The following is a 17,116-nucleotide window of genomic DNA, read 5'->3' on the forward strand; positions in this document are numbered from 1 at the left end:
AACCCTCCTGAGTCGCAAAATGAAACTCAGTGCCAGAGACCTAATCACCGTGGCTTTCCTCTGCTAGGTCATACCCCACAACTGTTATAAAAGAGTCACCTAGAGTTGCTGTCTATCCCCTTCCTATCGACCTCCTCCGACCCACCACCCCCCACTGATGGTGTCCCAGTTCCCTGTTTACTGCGCCTTGGGTATAGCTCCCTCCCTGTACATCCTGTCAGTCAACCTCTCAGCCTCCCGAGTGATCCCAGGTTCATCCAGCTCCAGCTCCCATTCCTCAGCACAGTATGTAAGAAGCTGCAGCTAGATGACATTTCCTGAAGGTGCAGTTATCGAGAACACTGGAAGTCTCCCTGCCTTGCCACACCCCGTATGAAGAGCATTCCACTATCCTGCCTGGTATTCTCACTGTTCTATCTGTGAAAAATGAAGGGAAAATACTATCTAAATTCTACCTAAAGCCCCCGTCTCTCCTCACTGAACCCTCTCTGGAACAAAGCCTCAACTCCTCACTCTATTTCTGGCTCACTCACGTTATGTGTTTTTTTTTTTGTGTGCAATACTCTGCCAGAGCCTAGGTCCCATTTCATTCTCAACGCGCAGTTTTTTTTTTTTTTACGAGGCCGAGTTGCGAGCTCTACGCGGATGGAAAGCGTGTCCGGGAGGGGCCCGACTGGATTCAAACTCACACTTTCTCTATATCTCTGGTCCTCAACTCCTGGCAACAATCTGTACTTTTTTTTCTGCATTCATTCAATCCTATTGATATCTTTCTGAGAGGTAGGTGCACACATTGCTTCAAATTCACCTCTGCGACATCAATTTCTACATAATATCCCAACTTCTGTATTCAATATTTTGACTTATGAAGGCCCATGTCCAAAAGGCTTTACAATGTCATCTACCTTTGACAACACTTTCAATAAATTTTGGATAAACTTTGCAGGACCTCATCACACTTCCTACTCCTGTCATTGGTACCAACGTGGACCACGTCCTGCTCATCCTGCCCTCAAGAAAGTTTCAGAACTGATACAAGATATCCTGACCTTGGCAAAACACCATCCAAAAATCTTGTCCTCGTAAATAGAGTCTCCAGTCTGTTCTCCTAACCATTGAATTCTCCCTGTCAGTGCATCTCACCACTTCTGATCGCTTCTGAGTCACAAAGCCAAACTCAAAGCCAGAGGCATAATTGCCGTGGCTTTCCTCTGCTAGGCCATACCCCAAAACAGAAAGTCGTATACCTGTTATAGAGGGGTTTCCTGCAGTGGCTGCCTGTTCCCTTCCCCCTGCTGATGCCACCCAGTTACCTGTGTCCTGCACTCCCTCGCTGTAAAGCCTGTCAGTCAAACCTCTCAACCTCTTGAATTATCCTGTGTTCATCCAGCTCCAGCTCCAATTCCTCAGCACAGTCTGTCAGTCAATCTCTCAACCTCCTGAGTGATCCTGGGTTCATCCAGCTCCAGCTCCAATTCCTTAGCACAGTCTGTAACAAGCTGCAGTGGATGCAATTCCTGATGGTGTAGTTATCGGGGACACTGGAGGTCCCCCTGACTTTCTACACCCCGTATGAAGAGCATTCCACTATCTGCCTGATATTCTCACTGTTCTAACCATTAAAAGGAAGGGGAAATATTATCTAAAATCTACCTAAAGCCTCCGCCTCTCCTCACTGAACCCTCTCTAACATAAAGCTTCAACTCCCCACTCTATTTCTGGATCACTCGCTATGTGTATTCCGCTTAAAACTTGCCAAGTGTATGATTCCCTGCAATCTGTGGCATTTAGAAGGTCATGACTGACTCCGCTCACTTCTTTTAACATCTTTCCCCAACTATGACTACTTCAATGGCTGTGGGTGATCTCTGGCGAGCTGAATGTGCTGGGTCAGTCCATGCTCAGAGTAGATTTGTATCCATCCCTCCGCTCCTCAATATATTCCCCATTGTTCATTACAGACCGTGACTGAGCTCGCAGAGAAGGGAAACCGAGCGGGCGCTTCCAAACTCCTCCTGGATCTGGTGATGGAGAAGGGCTCCGGGGCCCAGAGGGTGATGTGGGAATCCTTTGTGAAACTACATCACCATTCACCGAAGCTGAGCAGAATACTGAAGGAAATACAGGAACGTGGTACGGTGAACAATACACTCTGTGTTACAGATGTAAATGCTGATGAACTTACGGTATTACAGAGAACAGACTTCATGAAGGTTAATCTGTTTAAACAGGTGAAGCCCAGTTCGCCTGCATGGACACTGAGCGGGGTTTATCTGAAGTGCCCACTGACCTGAAAGGTAAGCGATGGATCGGTAATCTCAATATCTTTATTTCACTCTGAGAGTCTGAATATCTGTCTTTAGAGGTCTGTTTAGAGACTGTCAGAGTCTGGAAGACAGTTTTTGTTGCTGTGCCTGGACGACAGGAAGCCATTTGCATTTGTTACAACACCTGGCACCTTCCGGGTCTCGGGCTGTACACCCAGAGCTCTCTATGAGTTTGATAAATAGACATTCCCGTCGGTAAGAGAGGAAGCCTCAGTGTTCCCCTTTGTGTAGGGCCGAATATTTGGAGATTTGACAAAACTGAAGCCAAACCATTCCAATTGGAACATCCAGCTCCATCAAGGGAAATATCACACCTCTGATCCAAAGTGGGGCCGAGATTTGTTGTTATTCCTCCATAAGACCACAAGACATGGGAGCAGAATTAGACCATTCAGCTCATCAGTCTGCTCCGCCATCCATCATGGCTGATCCCAGATCCCACTCAGCCCCATACACCTGCCTTCTCACCATATCCTTTGATGTCCTGACCGATCTGGGACTTCTGCCTTAAATATTCTGCTTTAAATATCCCCATGGACTTGGCTTCCACTGCAGTCTGTGGCAGAGCCTTCCAGAGATTCACTAATCTGTGGCTCAAAGTATCCTCCTTACCTGTTCTAAAGGATTACCCCTGAATTTTTAGGCTGTGGCCCCTAGTTCTGGATACACTCACCACAGGAATCATCCATTCCACATCCAACCTATCTGCTCCTTTCAACATTCGGTAGGTTTCAAAGAGATTCCCTCGCATTCCTCAAAATTCCAGTGAGTACAGGCTCAAAGTTGCCGAAACGTACCTCATATGTTAAGCCCTTCATTCCCGGAATCATCCTCTTGAATCTCCTTTGGGCTATCTCTAATGACAACTCATCTTTTCAGAGGTATGGGGCGCAAAGCTGTTGACAACACTCCTGTAGTGCAGCCTGACTACAGTCTTGCAAAGGCTCAGCATTTATATTCGATTCTCTTTTAAATAAATGACAACATTGTATTTGCCGCCTCTATCACAGACTCGACCTTCAAATTAATCTTCTGGAAGTCTTGCTTGAGACTCCAAAGTCCCTCTGCACCTCTGATGCTTGGACCGTATTCCCGTTTAGATAATAGTCTGCTCCTTTTACCAAAATGAATTATCATACATTTCCAGCACTGTATTCTATCTGCCTCTTTTTTTGCCCATTTTCCCAATTTGTCTCAGTCCTGTTGCAATCACACTACCTACCCCTGCACCTATCTTTGTCTCATCCACAAACTTTGCCACAAATACATTCATTGCATCATGTAAATCATTGACAAACAATCTGAAAGTCAGTGATCCCAATACAGATCCCTGCGGAACACCACCAGTCACTGGCAGCCAATCAGAAAAGGCCACTTTTATTCCCACTCGCTGCCTGCTGCCTGTCAGCCATTCCACTACATATGCCAGTATCTTTCCTGTGACGCCATAGATTTTTATCCGGTTAAGCAGACTCATGTGCAGTACCTTATCAAATGCCTTCTGAAAATCCAAGTAAATAGCATCCACTGTCGCTCCTTTGTCCACCCTGCTTCTTACTTCCATGATGAATTCTAACAGAAACCATGCTAATTTATTTAGTCATTTGTCTCCAAGTACCTCGAAACTTCAACCTTAATAAGAGACTCCAACTCACTCCCAATCGTTGAGGTTTGGCTAACTGGCCTATACTTTCCTTTCTTTAGCCTTCCTCCCTTCCTAAAGAGTGGAGTGACAATTGCAATCTTCCAGTCCTCCGGGACCATGCCAGAATCCAGTGATTCTTCAATGATCATAACCAATGATCATTTGTCATTTCTTCAGCAGCCACTCTCAGGACTATCAGTCTATCTCGTTCAGGTGACTTTGCACCCAAAGAGCTTTGAGTATGCCGAGAACTTTTTCTTTTGAGATAACAAAGGCACTCACTCATACTGCCTGTCACTCGCAGACCACTGCATGCTAGCGCCTTCCACAGTGAAGATATATGCAAAGTACACATTACGTTACAATGCCATTTATTTTTCCACTATTACTATCTCACCAACATCATTTTCCAGTGTTTCAGTATCAACTCTCACCTCCCTTTTACTCTTCACATAACTGAAAAACATGTTTAATATCCGGATTTATATTATTGGCTTTTCTGCCCTCATATTTCATCTTTTTCCCTTCTGGCTTTTCTAGTTGCCTTTTGTAGGATTTTTAATAGTTTTCTATTCATCCAACTTTCGCTCACTTTTGTTTATCTTTTAAGCCCTTTCCTTGGCTTTTATGCAGTCCTTAACTTCCTTTGTCACCCATGGTTGCCTTCATGTGCCACTTGATAACTTCTTCCGTGGGCCATACCTATCCTGCAACTTGTGACCTATTCCCGGAAGCTTCAGCCATCTCTGCTCTGCTGATACCTCCACCAGTATCTTTCTCAAATCCAGCTAGTTAAGCTTCCCTCTCTTGCCTCTGTAATTCGATTTATTCCATTGGGATATTGATACTGTAAGTTATGCTTCTGCCTCTCAAACTGCAATCTGAAATCACTCATATTATGATCACTACCCCTTAAGTGTTCTTTTAACCATATAACCATATAAACATATAACAATTACAGCACGGGAACAGGCCATCTTAGCCCTTCTTGTCCATGCCGAACGCTTACTCTCACTTAGTGCTACTGACCCGCACTCAGCCCATAACCCTCCATTCCTTTCCTGTCCATATACCCATCCAATTTTACTTTAAATGACAATACCGAACCTGCCTCTACCACTTCTACTGGAAGCTCATTCCACACAGCTACCACTATTTGTAAAGAAATTACCCCTCATATTACCCTTAAACGTTTGTCCCCTAACTCTCAAATCATGTCCTCTTGTTTGAATCTCCCCTATTCTCAATGGAAAAAGCCTATCCACGTCAACTCTATCCCCCTCATAATTTTAAATACCTCTATCAAGTCCCCCCTCAACCCTCTATGCTCCAAAGAATAAAGACCTAACTTGTTCAATCTTTCCCTGTAACTTAGGTGCTGAAACCCAGGTAATATTCTAGTAAATATTCTCTGTACTCTCTCTATTTTGTTGACATCTTTCCTATAATTCGGTGACCAGAACTGTACACAATACTCCAAATTCGGCCTTACCAATACCTTGTACAATTTTAACATGCCATCCCAACTCCTATACTCAATGCTCTGATTTATAAAGGCCAACATAACAAAAGCTTTCTTCACCACCCTATCCACATGAGATTCCACCTTCAGGGAACTATTATTCCTAGATCACTCAATTCTAATGCATTTGTCAATGCCCTACCATTTACCATGTTTGTCCTATTTTGATTAGTCCTACCAAAATGTAGCACCTCACACTTATCAGCATTAAACTACATCTGCCATCTTTCAGACCACTCTTCAAACTGGCCTAAATCTATCTGCAAACTTTGAAAACCTACTTCATTATCCATAACGCCACCTCCCTTAGTATCATCTGCATACTTACTAATCCAATTTACCACCTCATCATCCAGATCATTACTGTATATGACAAACAACATTGGACCCAGTACAGATCCCTGAGGCACACCACTAGCCACCAGCCTCCAACCTGACAAACAGTTATCCACCACTACACTCTGGCATCTCCCATCCAGCCACTGTCGAATCCATTTTACCACTTCAATATTAATACCTAATGATTGAACCTTCCTAACTATCCTTCTGTGCGGAACCTTGTCAAAGGCCTTACTGAAGTCCATATAGACAACATCCACTGCTTTACCCTTGTCAACTTTCCTCGTAACCTCTTCAAATAATCCAATAAGATTTGTCAAACATGACCTTCCACGCACAAATCCATGCTGACTGTTCCTAATCAGACCCTGTCTATCTAGATAATTATATATACCATCTCTAAGAACACTTTCCATTAATTTACCCACCACAGATGTCAAACTGACAGGCCTATAATTGCTAGTTTTACTCTTAGAACCCTTTTTAAACAATGGAACCACATGAGCAATACGCCAATCCTCCGACACCATCCCCGTTTCTAATGACATTTGAAATATTCCTGTCAGCGCCCCTGCTATTTCTACACTAACCTCCCTCAAGGTCCTAGGGAATATCCTGTCAGGACCCGGAGATTTATCCACTTTTATATTCCTTAAAAGCACCAGTACTTCCTCCTCTTTAATCGTCATAGTTTCCATAACTTCCCTACTTGTTTCCCTTACCTTACACAATTCAATATCCTTCTCCTTAGTGAATACTGAAGAAAAGAAATTGTTGAAAATCTCCCCCATCTCTTTCGCCTCCATACATAGCTGTCCACTCTGATTCTCTAAGGGACCAATTTTATCCCTCACTATCCTTTTGCTATTAATATTACCCTTCGGATTTATTTTCACCTTACTTGCCAAAACAACCTCGTATCGTCTTTTAGCTTTTCTAATTTCTTTCTGAAGATTCTTCTTACATAGAACATAGAACAGTACAGCACATTACAGACCCTTCGGCCCACAATGTTGTGCCGACCACCAAACCCTGCCTCCCAAATAATCCCCCACCTTAAATTCCTCCATATACCTGTCTAGTAGTCTCTTAAACTTCACCACTGTATCTGCCTCCACCACTGACTCAGGCAGTGCATTCCACACACCAACCACTCTCTGAGTGAAAAGCCTTCCTCTAATATCCCCCTTGAACTTCCCTCCCCTTACCTTAAAGCCATGTCCTCTTATACTGAGTAGTGGTGCTCTGGGGAAGAGGCGCTGGCTGTCCACTCTGTCTATTCCTCTTAATATTTTGTAACCTCTATCATGTCTCCTCTTATCCTCCTTCTCTCCAAAGGGTAAAGCCCTAGCTCCCTTAATCTCTGATCATAATCCATGCTCTCTAAAACAAGCAGCATCCTGGTAAATCTCCACTCTACCCTTTCCAATGCTTCCACATCCTTCCTATACTGAGGCGACCAGAACTGGACACAGTACTCCAAGTTTGGCCTAACTAGAGTTTTATAGAGGTGCATCATTACATCGCATCTCTTAAACTCTATCCCTCAACTTATGAAAGCTAATGGGGTGTTACATTCTTTATATACCTGGAGCACCTCATTTACTCCATGCTGCCTATATTTATTGTAGACATCTCTCTTTTTTCCTAACCAAGTTTCCAATATCCCTTGAAAACAATGCTGTCTCAAACTTTTCACCTTCCCTTTCAACCTAACAGGAACATAAAGATTCTGTACCCTCAAAATTTCACCTTTAAATGACCGCCATTACTCTATTACACCCTTCCCTTAAAAAATTGTCCCAATCCATTCCTTCTTAACCTTTCGCATCTCCTCAAAGTTAGCCTTTCTCCAATCAAAAATATCAACCCTGGGTACAGACGTATCCTTCTCCATAATTATATTGAAACTAATGGCATTGTGATCACTGGACCGAAAGAGCTCCCCAACAAATACCTCTGTCACCTGATCTATCTCATTCCCAAACAGAAGATCCAACACTGCCCCTTGTCTAGTTGGTACCTCTATGTTTCAAAAAACTATCCTGAACACATTTTAAAAACTCCAAACCATCCATTCCTTTCACAGAATAGGCTTTCCAGTCTATATGTAGAAAATTAAAATCTCCCACAATCACAACCTGTGCTTACTACAAATATCTGCTATATCCTTGCAAATTTGCTCCTCTAATTCTCGCTCCCCATTAGGTGGCCTATAATACACCCCTATAAGTGTTACTACACCTTTCCCATTCCTCAATTCCACCCACGTAGTCTACCTAGACAAGCCCTCTAATATATCCTGCCAGCGCACCACTGTAATATTTTCTCTGACAAACAACGCAACACCTCCCCCTCTTGTCCCTCCGATTCGATCACACCTGAAGCAATGAAATCCAGGAATATTTAGTTGCCAATCACACCCCTCCTGCAACCATGTTTCACTAATAGCTACAACATCATATTTCCAGGTATCAATCCATGCTCTAAGTTCATCCACCTTTCTTACAATGCTACTAGCATAAAAATAAATGCATTTAAGAAATTCTCCACCTCTTCCTCTCTGTTTATCGCTAACAGTACAAAGAACTTTACTCTCTTCATTTTCCTCCTTCTCCCATACATCTGTTCCTACACGCTGGTTCCCGTTCCCCCTCATATCTAGTTTAAATCCACTGGAACCTCTCTAGCAAACCTAGCTGCAAGAATATTTGTCCCCCTCCAGTTCAGATGTAAACTGTCCCGCCGGAACAGGTCCCACTTTCCCTGGAAAACTGCCCAATTATCTATAAATCTGAAGCCCTCCCTCCTGCACCATATCTTCAGCCACGTGTTGATCTGCACAATTACTATTTCTAAACCATCCTGCACGTGGCACTGGTACCAATCCTGAGATTGCTATCCTGGAAGTCTTGTCCTTTAACTTGGCACCTAGCTTCCTAAACTCACCTTTCAGGACCTCCTCATTCTTCCTCCCCACGTCATTGGTCCCTACATGGACCACGACATCCGGTTGCTCACCCTCCCTCTGGAGAATACTGAGAACTAGATCCAAGATATCGCGGACCGTGGCACCAGGGAGGCAACAGACCATCCGGGATTCTCGATCTCTTCTACAGAACTTCATATCTGTCCCCCTAACTATCGAATCCCCTATCACTACTGCTCTCCTCTTTTCCCTCCTTCCCTTCTGAGCTGAGGGTCCAGTCTCGGTGCCAGAGACCCAACCACTGCAACTTATCCCTGGTATGTAATCCCTACCAACAGTATTCAAAACGGTATACTTTTTGTTAATGGGAATGGCCACAGGTGTGCTCTTCCTGTCTATTCCCCTTCCCTCTCCTGACAGTCACCTAACTATCTGTCTCCTGATTCCTAGGGGTGAAAATCTCCTGAAACTCCTGTCTATTTCTGCCTTTGCCTCCCGAATGATCCGAAGTTCATCCAAAATTTTGCATTAAGCTCCCTCATAAGATCAGGGTTATTATACAGCACCCAATCAAAGTTACCAATTCCCTCAAGCATAGTAGTCTCAAGTGTAACTCATAGGCATTCAATAAATTCCCTCTCTTGCGATCCGACTCCTGAAGTTTGTTTGATTTTCTTATTCCCCGTGCATAGTGAAGTCCCCCATTACAATTGCGTCATTACCTTTTCCAGCTCCCTTTGCAATCTCAACCCCACACCTTCGCTACTGCTTTAAGGCCAATAGAGGATTCCCACAAAACCTTTGCTACTATTTGCAGGCCAATGTAGGGTTTCCATAAAGCTTTTTTCTAACCCTTGCAGTTTAGTATCTCTACCCACAAAAATTCAACATTCTCCGACCCTAAATCAACTCTTTCTAAAGATGTGATTCCATTTTGAACCAACACAGCTATGCCAACACTGCCTATGCCTTCCTGCCTGTCATTTTGATAAGATGTATATCCTTTAATGTTAAGCTCTCAACTATGGTCTTCTTTCAGCCATGACTCAGTGACGCCCATAACATCATACTGACCAATCTCTGATTGCGCCAAGAATTTGTCCACCTTATTCCAAATGCTGTGCGCATTTAAATACAATGCATTCACTCCTGCCTCTGCGCCCTTTTGAAAGTTGTCTATGTGGTACAATTTAACACTTTGCTCTATCTGTATTTGGACCGAATCATTGGCTCGTCCTTTCTTACATTCACATTACACCCATCAACTACATGTAAACCTGTTGGTTCATCCACAGCTCTATCATCCTAGTTCCAATCCCGCTGCTATTTTAGGTTAAAACAGCTCCAGTAAATCTGCCTGTAAGAATATTGGTCCTCATCGGATGCACGTGGAACCTATCCCTTTTGTACAGGTCCAACCTGCCCTGGGGATGGCCCCAATTACCCAGAAACCTGAATCATTGCCCCCGCTACAAATCTTCAACCACGCATTTCTCTGTCATCTCATTCTATACCTATTGCCACTGTCGTGTGGCACAGGCAGCAATCCTGAGATTACTCCTTTTGAGGTCCTGCTTCTTAGCTTCTTTCCTAACTTCCTGTGTTCTGTTTTACAGACTTCCTCCCTTTTCTCTTCCTATGTCATTGGTACCAACGTTTGCCACGATTTCTGGCTGCTTATCCTCTCTTCTCAGGATGTTGTGGACTCGTCCAGAAACATTTCGGATGATGGCACCTGGGAAACACCATCCGTGTTTCCTTTTTGTGTCCACAGAATCGCCTACTTTAGAGTCCTCTTGACTTTAGAGTTCCCTATCATCGCTGCCATCCTCTTCAGCTTCCTACACTTCTGCGCATCATTGGGGAATTGCCTGGGTTCATGTAGCAGCTCCTCGGAGAATAAGAGACTGTAGACCAGTGCGGGATGTGTTACATCGTGACTGGATCAGACTGTAAAAGGAAACTGAAATTATGTTCCATTTCTGTGGCTCAGTATCTACAGCTTAATCCTCAAGGAGTGTCAAGAACATGGGGTCCATTGTGAGAGAAGTAAAAGTCAGTAGAGCCAGTAAATGCCCCCCTCACCCCCCACTGTTACCCTCTGCAGGGTTGCACAGTTCAGCAGAAGCTGAGCAGTGAAAGCAGTGAAACCACCCGCTCCACACAACACTCCCCTCTCCAGAATCACGTGTGCACTTGGTACTCGCTGGAACACCAGGGAATCTGCAAACTACCAACAGAGGGGAGAGTGGAGCCTTTAACAGTGGATCTGAGTCAGATCAGAAATATTTCTGGGCCATCATTCATTTTCAGACACTCTTTTCTCTGATCTCATGATTTCACCCAAACACTGTCTTTAACAAGTTTTTATTAAAGAAAATATGTTGTGTGCTCGATGTTCATCAGATCAGGCATTGACAACCTATTTCTATACATCCTAAGATGTTCAAAGGAAACACATGGATACTCTGTGGACACAGACTGAAAAACTGAGAGTGAACACAATCCAAATGAGGGAGAAGGTGAAGGTTTTCCAGCTGGTTGATCGATACGCTGAGCTCACGGTCATTTCTACTGTTCGAGATCAGCGACTGGTGGAACATGAGCTGCTGGCAAGAGGCAGAGACCATGAGGAGTGGAGAGAAAAACATCCTCACAGAGAGCTAGAAGAAGTCCGGATTGATCAGATATTCAAGAGAGGTTTTGTTCAAAAAGTTATAAGATCGATCTTTGGAAATAAATCCAGGAAGTCCGCAGCAGTGGCCGGAGTCGCGGGGATCGGGAAAACAACAATGGTACAAAAGATTGTTAATGATTGGGCAATGGGGAAGATATACCAGGAGTTCCAGTTTGTCTTCAGTTTCAAATTCCGGGATTTAAATGCCATTAACTGCAGAATAAACCTGAAAGAACTGATTCTGCATGAGTATCCCTATTTTGGGAATATCCTAGGAGAGATCTGGAAACACACAGAGGGATTGCTGTTCATATTCGATGGATTGGATGAATTCAAGGACAAAATCAATTTTGTTGATGATCGGAGAGACACAGAATCACAGTACACATGCACAGATCCTGAATTCAAGTGCAAGGTGTCTGACATTGTGTACAGTTTAATCCAGGGCAAGCTGCTCCCAGGGTGTTCGGTGCTGGTGACAACCCGAACCACGACGTTACATTTATTAGAAAAAGCAGACATTAGTGTCTGGGCTGAAATCATGGGATTTGTTGGTAAGGAACGGAAGGAATATTTCATCAGACATTTTGAAGATCAGACGGTGGCAGCTGCTGTTTTCAAATACGTGAAGGAGAACGGGATCCTGTACACCATGAGCTACAACCCCTCCTACTCCTGGATCCTCGCTCTGGCATTGGGCCCCTTCTTCTCACAAAGAGTCATGGACCCACAGCGAATTCCCAAGACCATCACCCAACTGTACTCCTACTATATTTACAACATCCTGAAAAACCACCGCAATGAGATTGAGAACCCTCGTGATGTGTTTCTCAGAGTTGGTCAGATGGCCTTCAGAGGAGTGTCCGAGAAGAAGATTGTGTTTACAAGTGGAGATTTGATCAGCTACAATCTGCAGCCTTCCCAGTTCCTGTCCGGGTTCCTGATGGAGATTTTGGAGAGAAATGATTGTGCCCGGAGCGTGGTGTACACATTCCCACACCTCACCGTCCAGGAGTTTGTAGCTGCAGTCGCACAATTCCTGAATCCACATCCCGGCGACATCCTGAAAATCCTCACTGAAGCCCACGACACAAGTGATGGGCGATTTGAGGTATTTCTCCGTTTTGTTGCTGGTCTCTCCTCCCCAATGACAGTTTGGGGCCTGGAGGAGTTTCTAGGTCCATTTCCACATGAAACAACCTGCCAGGTGATTGAATGGGTGAAGGAGGAGGTTAAATGCCAAAGTGGAAACAAGAGTGAAGCTGGTAAAAGGAGCCTCCTGAACACATTACACTACCTGTTTGAGTCTCAAAATCGTGGACTGGCTCAGGCCACACTGGGATCTGTGGAAACACTTTCATTCAGTGGAATGACACTGACCCCGATTGACTGCGCGGTCCTGTCTCATGCCATCGGACTCTGTGGTACAATAAAACACCTCGACCTGGAGAAATGCCACATTCAATGTGAAGGAATCCAGCGGCTGGGACCCGGGCTGCACAATTGCCAGGAGTTGAGGTAACTTGTTTTATCTTCCACTCTGAACTGTGAAACTGTTCAATTGTGTTGTTTCAATGTAAAGGGAATGGGGTAAAACTGTAGTAAATATGATTGTGAAGAATTGTGACAAATGCTATACCCATTCCTCCTGTGGGATCTCTCTTCCCAATCCCCCTTCCTTTTGAGGGATCACTCTTCCCTATCCACCTTCCTCAAGTGGGATATATCTTCCCAAATCACTTCCTCCTTTGGGGTCTTTTCCACATTACCCTTCCTCCTTCCGGGCCTGCCTTCCTATCCTTTCACATCAGGTGTGATCTCTTCCACCATCTCCCATCAACATTTCTCAATTCACAAATCTTCCTCACTGAGGAACTTTCTCCCATTCTTCAACTCTGCCCCTCCCAACCCTGTCACATCAGGAACAATTTTCTAACCAACGGAGAATGAGAAGGAATATGTGGAGTTTACAGGGTCACACCGACAGACTGAATAACTGACATTCGGTGAATCCCCTGGAACTGGGCAGTGAGGGACATTGGCAGTGATGGGAACTCCGATCAGTGACTTACTGAGGAGTTTAATGTTTCCTGAAATATCCGAGTGAGAGAAATTCCCTCAGACCCACGGTTTAAATCACTTTGTTCATCAATTTGTCTGTTTTTTTTAGACTTGGGGACAATGACTTGGGAGATTCAGGAGTGAAACTGGTGTCTGCGTCTCTGAGGAACCCGGAGTGTAAAATACAGACACTGGAGTAAGTACCAGACCGTGGGAGATTGTGTTTACAGTCACTGGGTGTCTGACACTGAACATTAATGTGATCAGTAATTGTGTTACTGATAAACACTGTGGATTTGTACCGTCTCCTGTCTCTCTGTGTCCTTCACCTTCACTCTGTCATCTCCAGGCTGTTCAATGTAGGTCTCACAGTTTCTGGTGCCAAGGATTTCGCCTCTGCTCTTAGTAAAAATCGATCACTGACAGTGCTGTGCCTGAGTGATAATACACTGGGAGATTCAGGAGTGAAACTGGTGTCTGCGGCTCTGAGGAAACCAGAGTGTAAAATACAGAAACTGGAGTAAGTACCAGACTGTGGGAGATTGTGTTTACAGTCACTGGGTGTCTGACACTGAACATTAATGTGTTCAGTAATTGTTTCACTGATAAACACTGGGGATTTGTACCGTCTCCTGTCTCTCTGTGTCCTTCACCCTCACTCTCTCTCATCTCCAGGCTGTTCGGTGTCGGTCTCACAGATTCTGGTGCAGAGGATCTCGTCTCCACTCTCAGTACTGACCCATCACTGACGGAGCTGAGTCTGGAATCAAACTTGCTCACAGACAGATCTGCCCCCGCTCTCGGCCGCCTCATACTGACCCTCCCGAGTCTGCAGTGGATTGGGTGAGTGTTTGTGTTAATGTTCAATGTGAAAAAATATCAGCGGATCCGCGGGTTTTCTGGTGATATTTGCCTGTGAGTGTTGTTGAAACATTAACCCCCGTCCCCTGTTACTGACACTGTTGAGTAACCTGTTTATTTCATCTTTATTCCTCCATCTGTTTCAGGCTGGGGAGGAATCGGTTCAGTGAGACCGGGAGGAAAGAACTGAGATCTCTGCAGGAACCCAGACCCGGACTAACAGTTAACATCTGAATGTGTGAACATCCCCACCTGCGGGATGGGGACATTTTGGCCAATTTCCTGCATTCCCCTTTAACGGCTGAGCTCCCCGGGTTTAATAACCGTTCTAATAGAACTGGCTCCAGTCTCGCTGTCTGTGACATCGGAAGCTTTCCTGCAGTGGCGTCTTTCTGCCTTCTGCCTTCTTTCTGCTTCCATCGGATGTGTGTGTTCGCGACTCCCCACGTGAGACCTTGAGGAATTACACAGACAAGAGCATGTGGGATGGGGTATCCAGTGTCACCCTGGGTGGGATTATCCAGGCAGGATATAATGGTGTTAAATTGACAAATACCTCTGCAGTGAACCCGGCCACTGCCATGAAGTGTAATTTTATAATCATCGGTTCCCCGATGCAGAGTGACGGTGGAAATGGGACTGATTATTCAATCTGGCACTCGTTGTCGCCAGTCAGTTAATTGTCAGTGAATCGGGAGCAGTTTATTTATTCCCACACTCAGTAGCTCACATATTGTTTAATTTGCATTTGTCATGATGAAGTCAATAAGTCACTGTAACTTCCCGTCTTGGTGTCGGACTTGAGTCTCATTAGAGGAGAAACAGTGACCTGGGGTTACTGCTGCCCCCCCCCCCACCCTGCACCCGGTGAACTGCAATGATGGGTCTGAGCTCCTCACATTGGTACAGCAGCATCTCAGCTCCAGGCTGAGGGATGTCAGTCTGGTGGTGTCTGGTTCCTAGGATCTCTTCACTCCCCATTCCCATCCAGGCTGACCACCTCTCCCTCGCACCCCAGATACGCGCACTCTCTTGACCCCCACCTTCTTGCGTGCTCTCCTTGTACTCGCAGAAAAAAAATGACACAGGAGATTGAAAGGTTATATACTGTATAATATCAGACCCGCGTTCACCAAGGTCACGAACAAGAGGAGGGAACAGAAGTGGTCAACACAGGCTGAAGCACCCTCTGCACAGATCCGACGCACAATCCTGGGGCCAGACACAGAATCAAGCTTCCTCTGCACAGTCCCAGCACACTCCCGGGTTCAAAAACAGAGTGAACCTCCATCTACACCATCCCAGACATTGCGAGAATCTCCCTCCAGGCTGGCCCATCCCAAAATTCCTGTGTCAGACTCAGAGTGAGGCTCCCTCCACACTGTCATATCATACACTCATAGGATCAGACACTAAGTGAAGTTCCCTCCACATTGTCCCATCACACACTCACAGGGTCAGACACTGAAGTCCCTTTTTGAGGGAGTTCTTCCCATGCACCCTTGGGATCTGGGGTGGAGGTTACTACATAGAGCGGTGCACTGTAATAAGTTATTTAATGTATACATGGGTCTGCCAGTTGCATGTCACTTCTGCGTGCACCATATGTACATGGAGTGTGTGAGGCTGCAGCCGCTTTCTGCATATTTGCGTGGGCTGCTTCTCGCCTTCTGGTTGTACTTCAGCCTCACCCTATTTATAAGTGGTCATCCAGTAAGGAGGGGGCATGGAGTGATGAGCATATCCTTGTCAGCTTGCTCCTGGGGCTGGCAAAATCAGCCATCCGAGGGTCTTGGAAATGGGTGGCGGGACGATCTGCACGGGTAGACTGCCTGGCAATGTTTAGGGGGTATGTTCGTGCTCAGGAAAATATTGAAAGGAACACGCGCAGACCACGGCGACCTTAGAGGCGTTACAGGATCATTGGGCCATTGATAGAGATGGAAACATTTTGTTTTAATGTGTATTGTCCATTTGTAGTGAAGTAGTTGTGTTCGTCACTGGTTTGTATATATAACACTGAAATTATAATAAAGATATTTTGTATATATATAAAAAAGGTCAGGCACAGGGGGTTCCCCAATGGAAGTCCCTTTATGAGGGAGTTCTTCCCATGTGCCTTGAAGATCTGGAATGGAGGGTGCTGCATAGAGCGGTGCCCTGCAATAAAATCTTTAGAATGTACACGGATCTTCCAGTCACATGTCACTTCTGCAGGCAAGAGGAGACCGTGTACCACATGTACATGGACTGTGTGAGGCCGCAGCCCCTTGTTTGCGTATGTTCATGGGCGTTCCGACACTGGGCTCCATGGGGATTTAGTGCCATCATTGACAGAGATGGAAACATTTTAGCTTAAGGTCATTTGTCTATTTGTAGAGTAGTAATTGTGTTAGTCACTGGTCTGTATATATTGTAGCACTGATTTTGTAATAAAGATATTTTGCAAAAGAAAGTGGGTCAGAAACAGCGTGAAGCTCCGTCCCAACAGTGCCATTGCAAACTCCCGTGGTCAGACACAGGGAGAATCTCCCTCTGCATCAACCAGTCTCACACAACAGTGGAACGACACATAGAAACATAGAAAGCCTACAGCACAATACAGGCCCTTCGGCCCACAGAGCTGTGCTGAACATGTCCCTTCTTTAGAAATTACTTGGCTTACCTATAGCTCTCTATTTTACTAAGCTGCATGGACTATCTAAACGTCTCTTAAAAGACCCTAACGTATCCTCCCCCAACAGTGTCGCCGGCA

At 45.1% G+C, this 17,116-nt stretch overlaps 1 protein-coding gene across 1 annotated transcript; it reads left to right on the forward strand.

Moving 5' to 3' along the window:
• The first annotated feature begins 307 nt into the window (after nt 1-307).
• LOC140722412 (NACHT, LRR and PYD domains-containing protein 3-like) lies at nt 308-16,876 on the forward strand. Its single transcript, XM_073037162.1, has 8 exons — nt 308-370; nt 1,962-2,133; nt 2,232-2,297; nt 11,205-12,957; nt 13,610-13,696; nt 13,850-14,020; nt 14,176-14,343; nt 14,508-16,876. The coding sequence occupies exons 1-8, from the start codon at nt 308-310 to the stop codon at nt 14,593-14,595; spliced, it is 2,568 nt and encodes an 855-aa protein (XP_072893263.1). The 3' UTR covers nt 14,596-16,876.
• Nucleotides 16,877-17,116: the final 240 nt, after the last annotated feature.

Source organism: Hemitrygon akajei, unplaced genomic scaffold, assembly GCF_048418815.1.
Source record: "Hemitrygon akajei unplaced genomic scaffold, sHemAka1.3 Scf000077, whole genome shotgun sequence".
NCBI lineage: Eukaryota > Metazoa > Chordata > Chondrichthyes > Myliobatiformes > Dasyatidae > Hemitrygon > Hemitrygon akajei.

Bases quoted from the DNA above. Each gene is read 5' to 3' on its own strand.
- LOC140722412 (XM_073037162.1), top strand. From the start codon at position 308: ATGACATTTCCTGAAGGTGCAGTTATCGAGAACACTGGAAGTCTCCCT. The intron at 371-1,961 runs GTATGAAGAGCA...TGTTCATTACAG, and splicing joins TCCCTGCCTTGCCACACCCC to ACCGTGACTGAGCTCGCAGA. The intron at 2,298-11,204 runs GTAAGCGATGGA...ATACATCCTAAG, and splicing joins AGTGCCCACTGACCTGAAAG to ATGTTCAAAGGAAACACATG.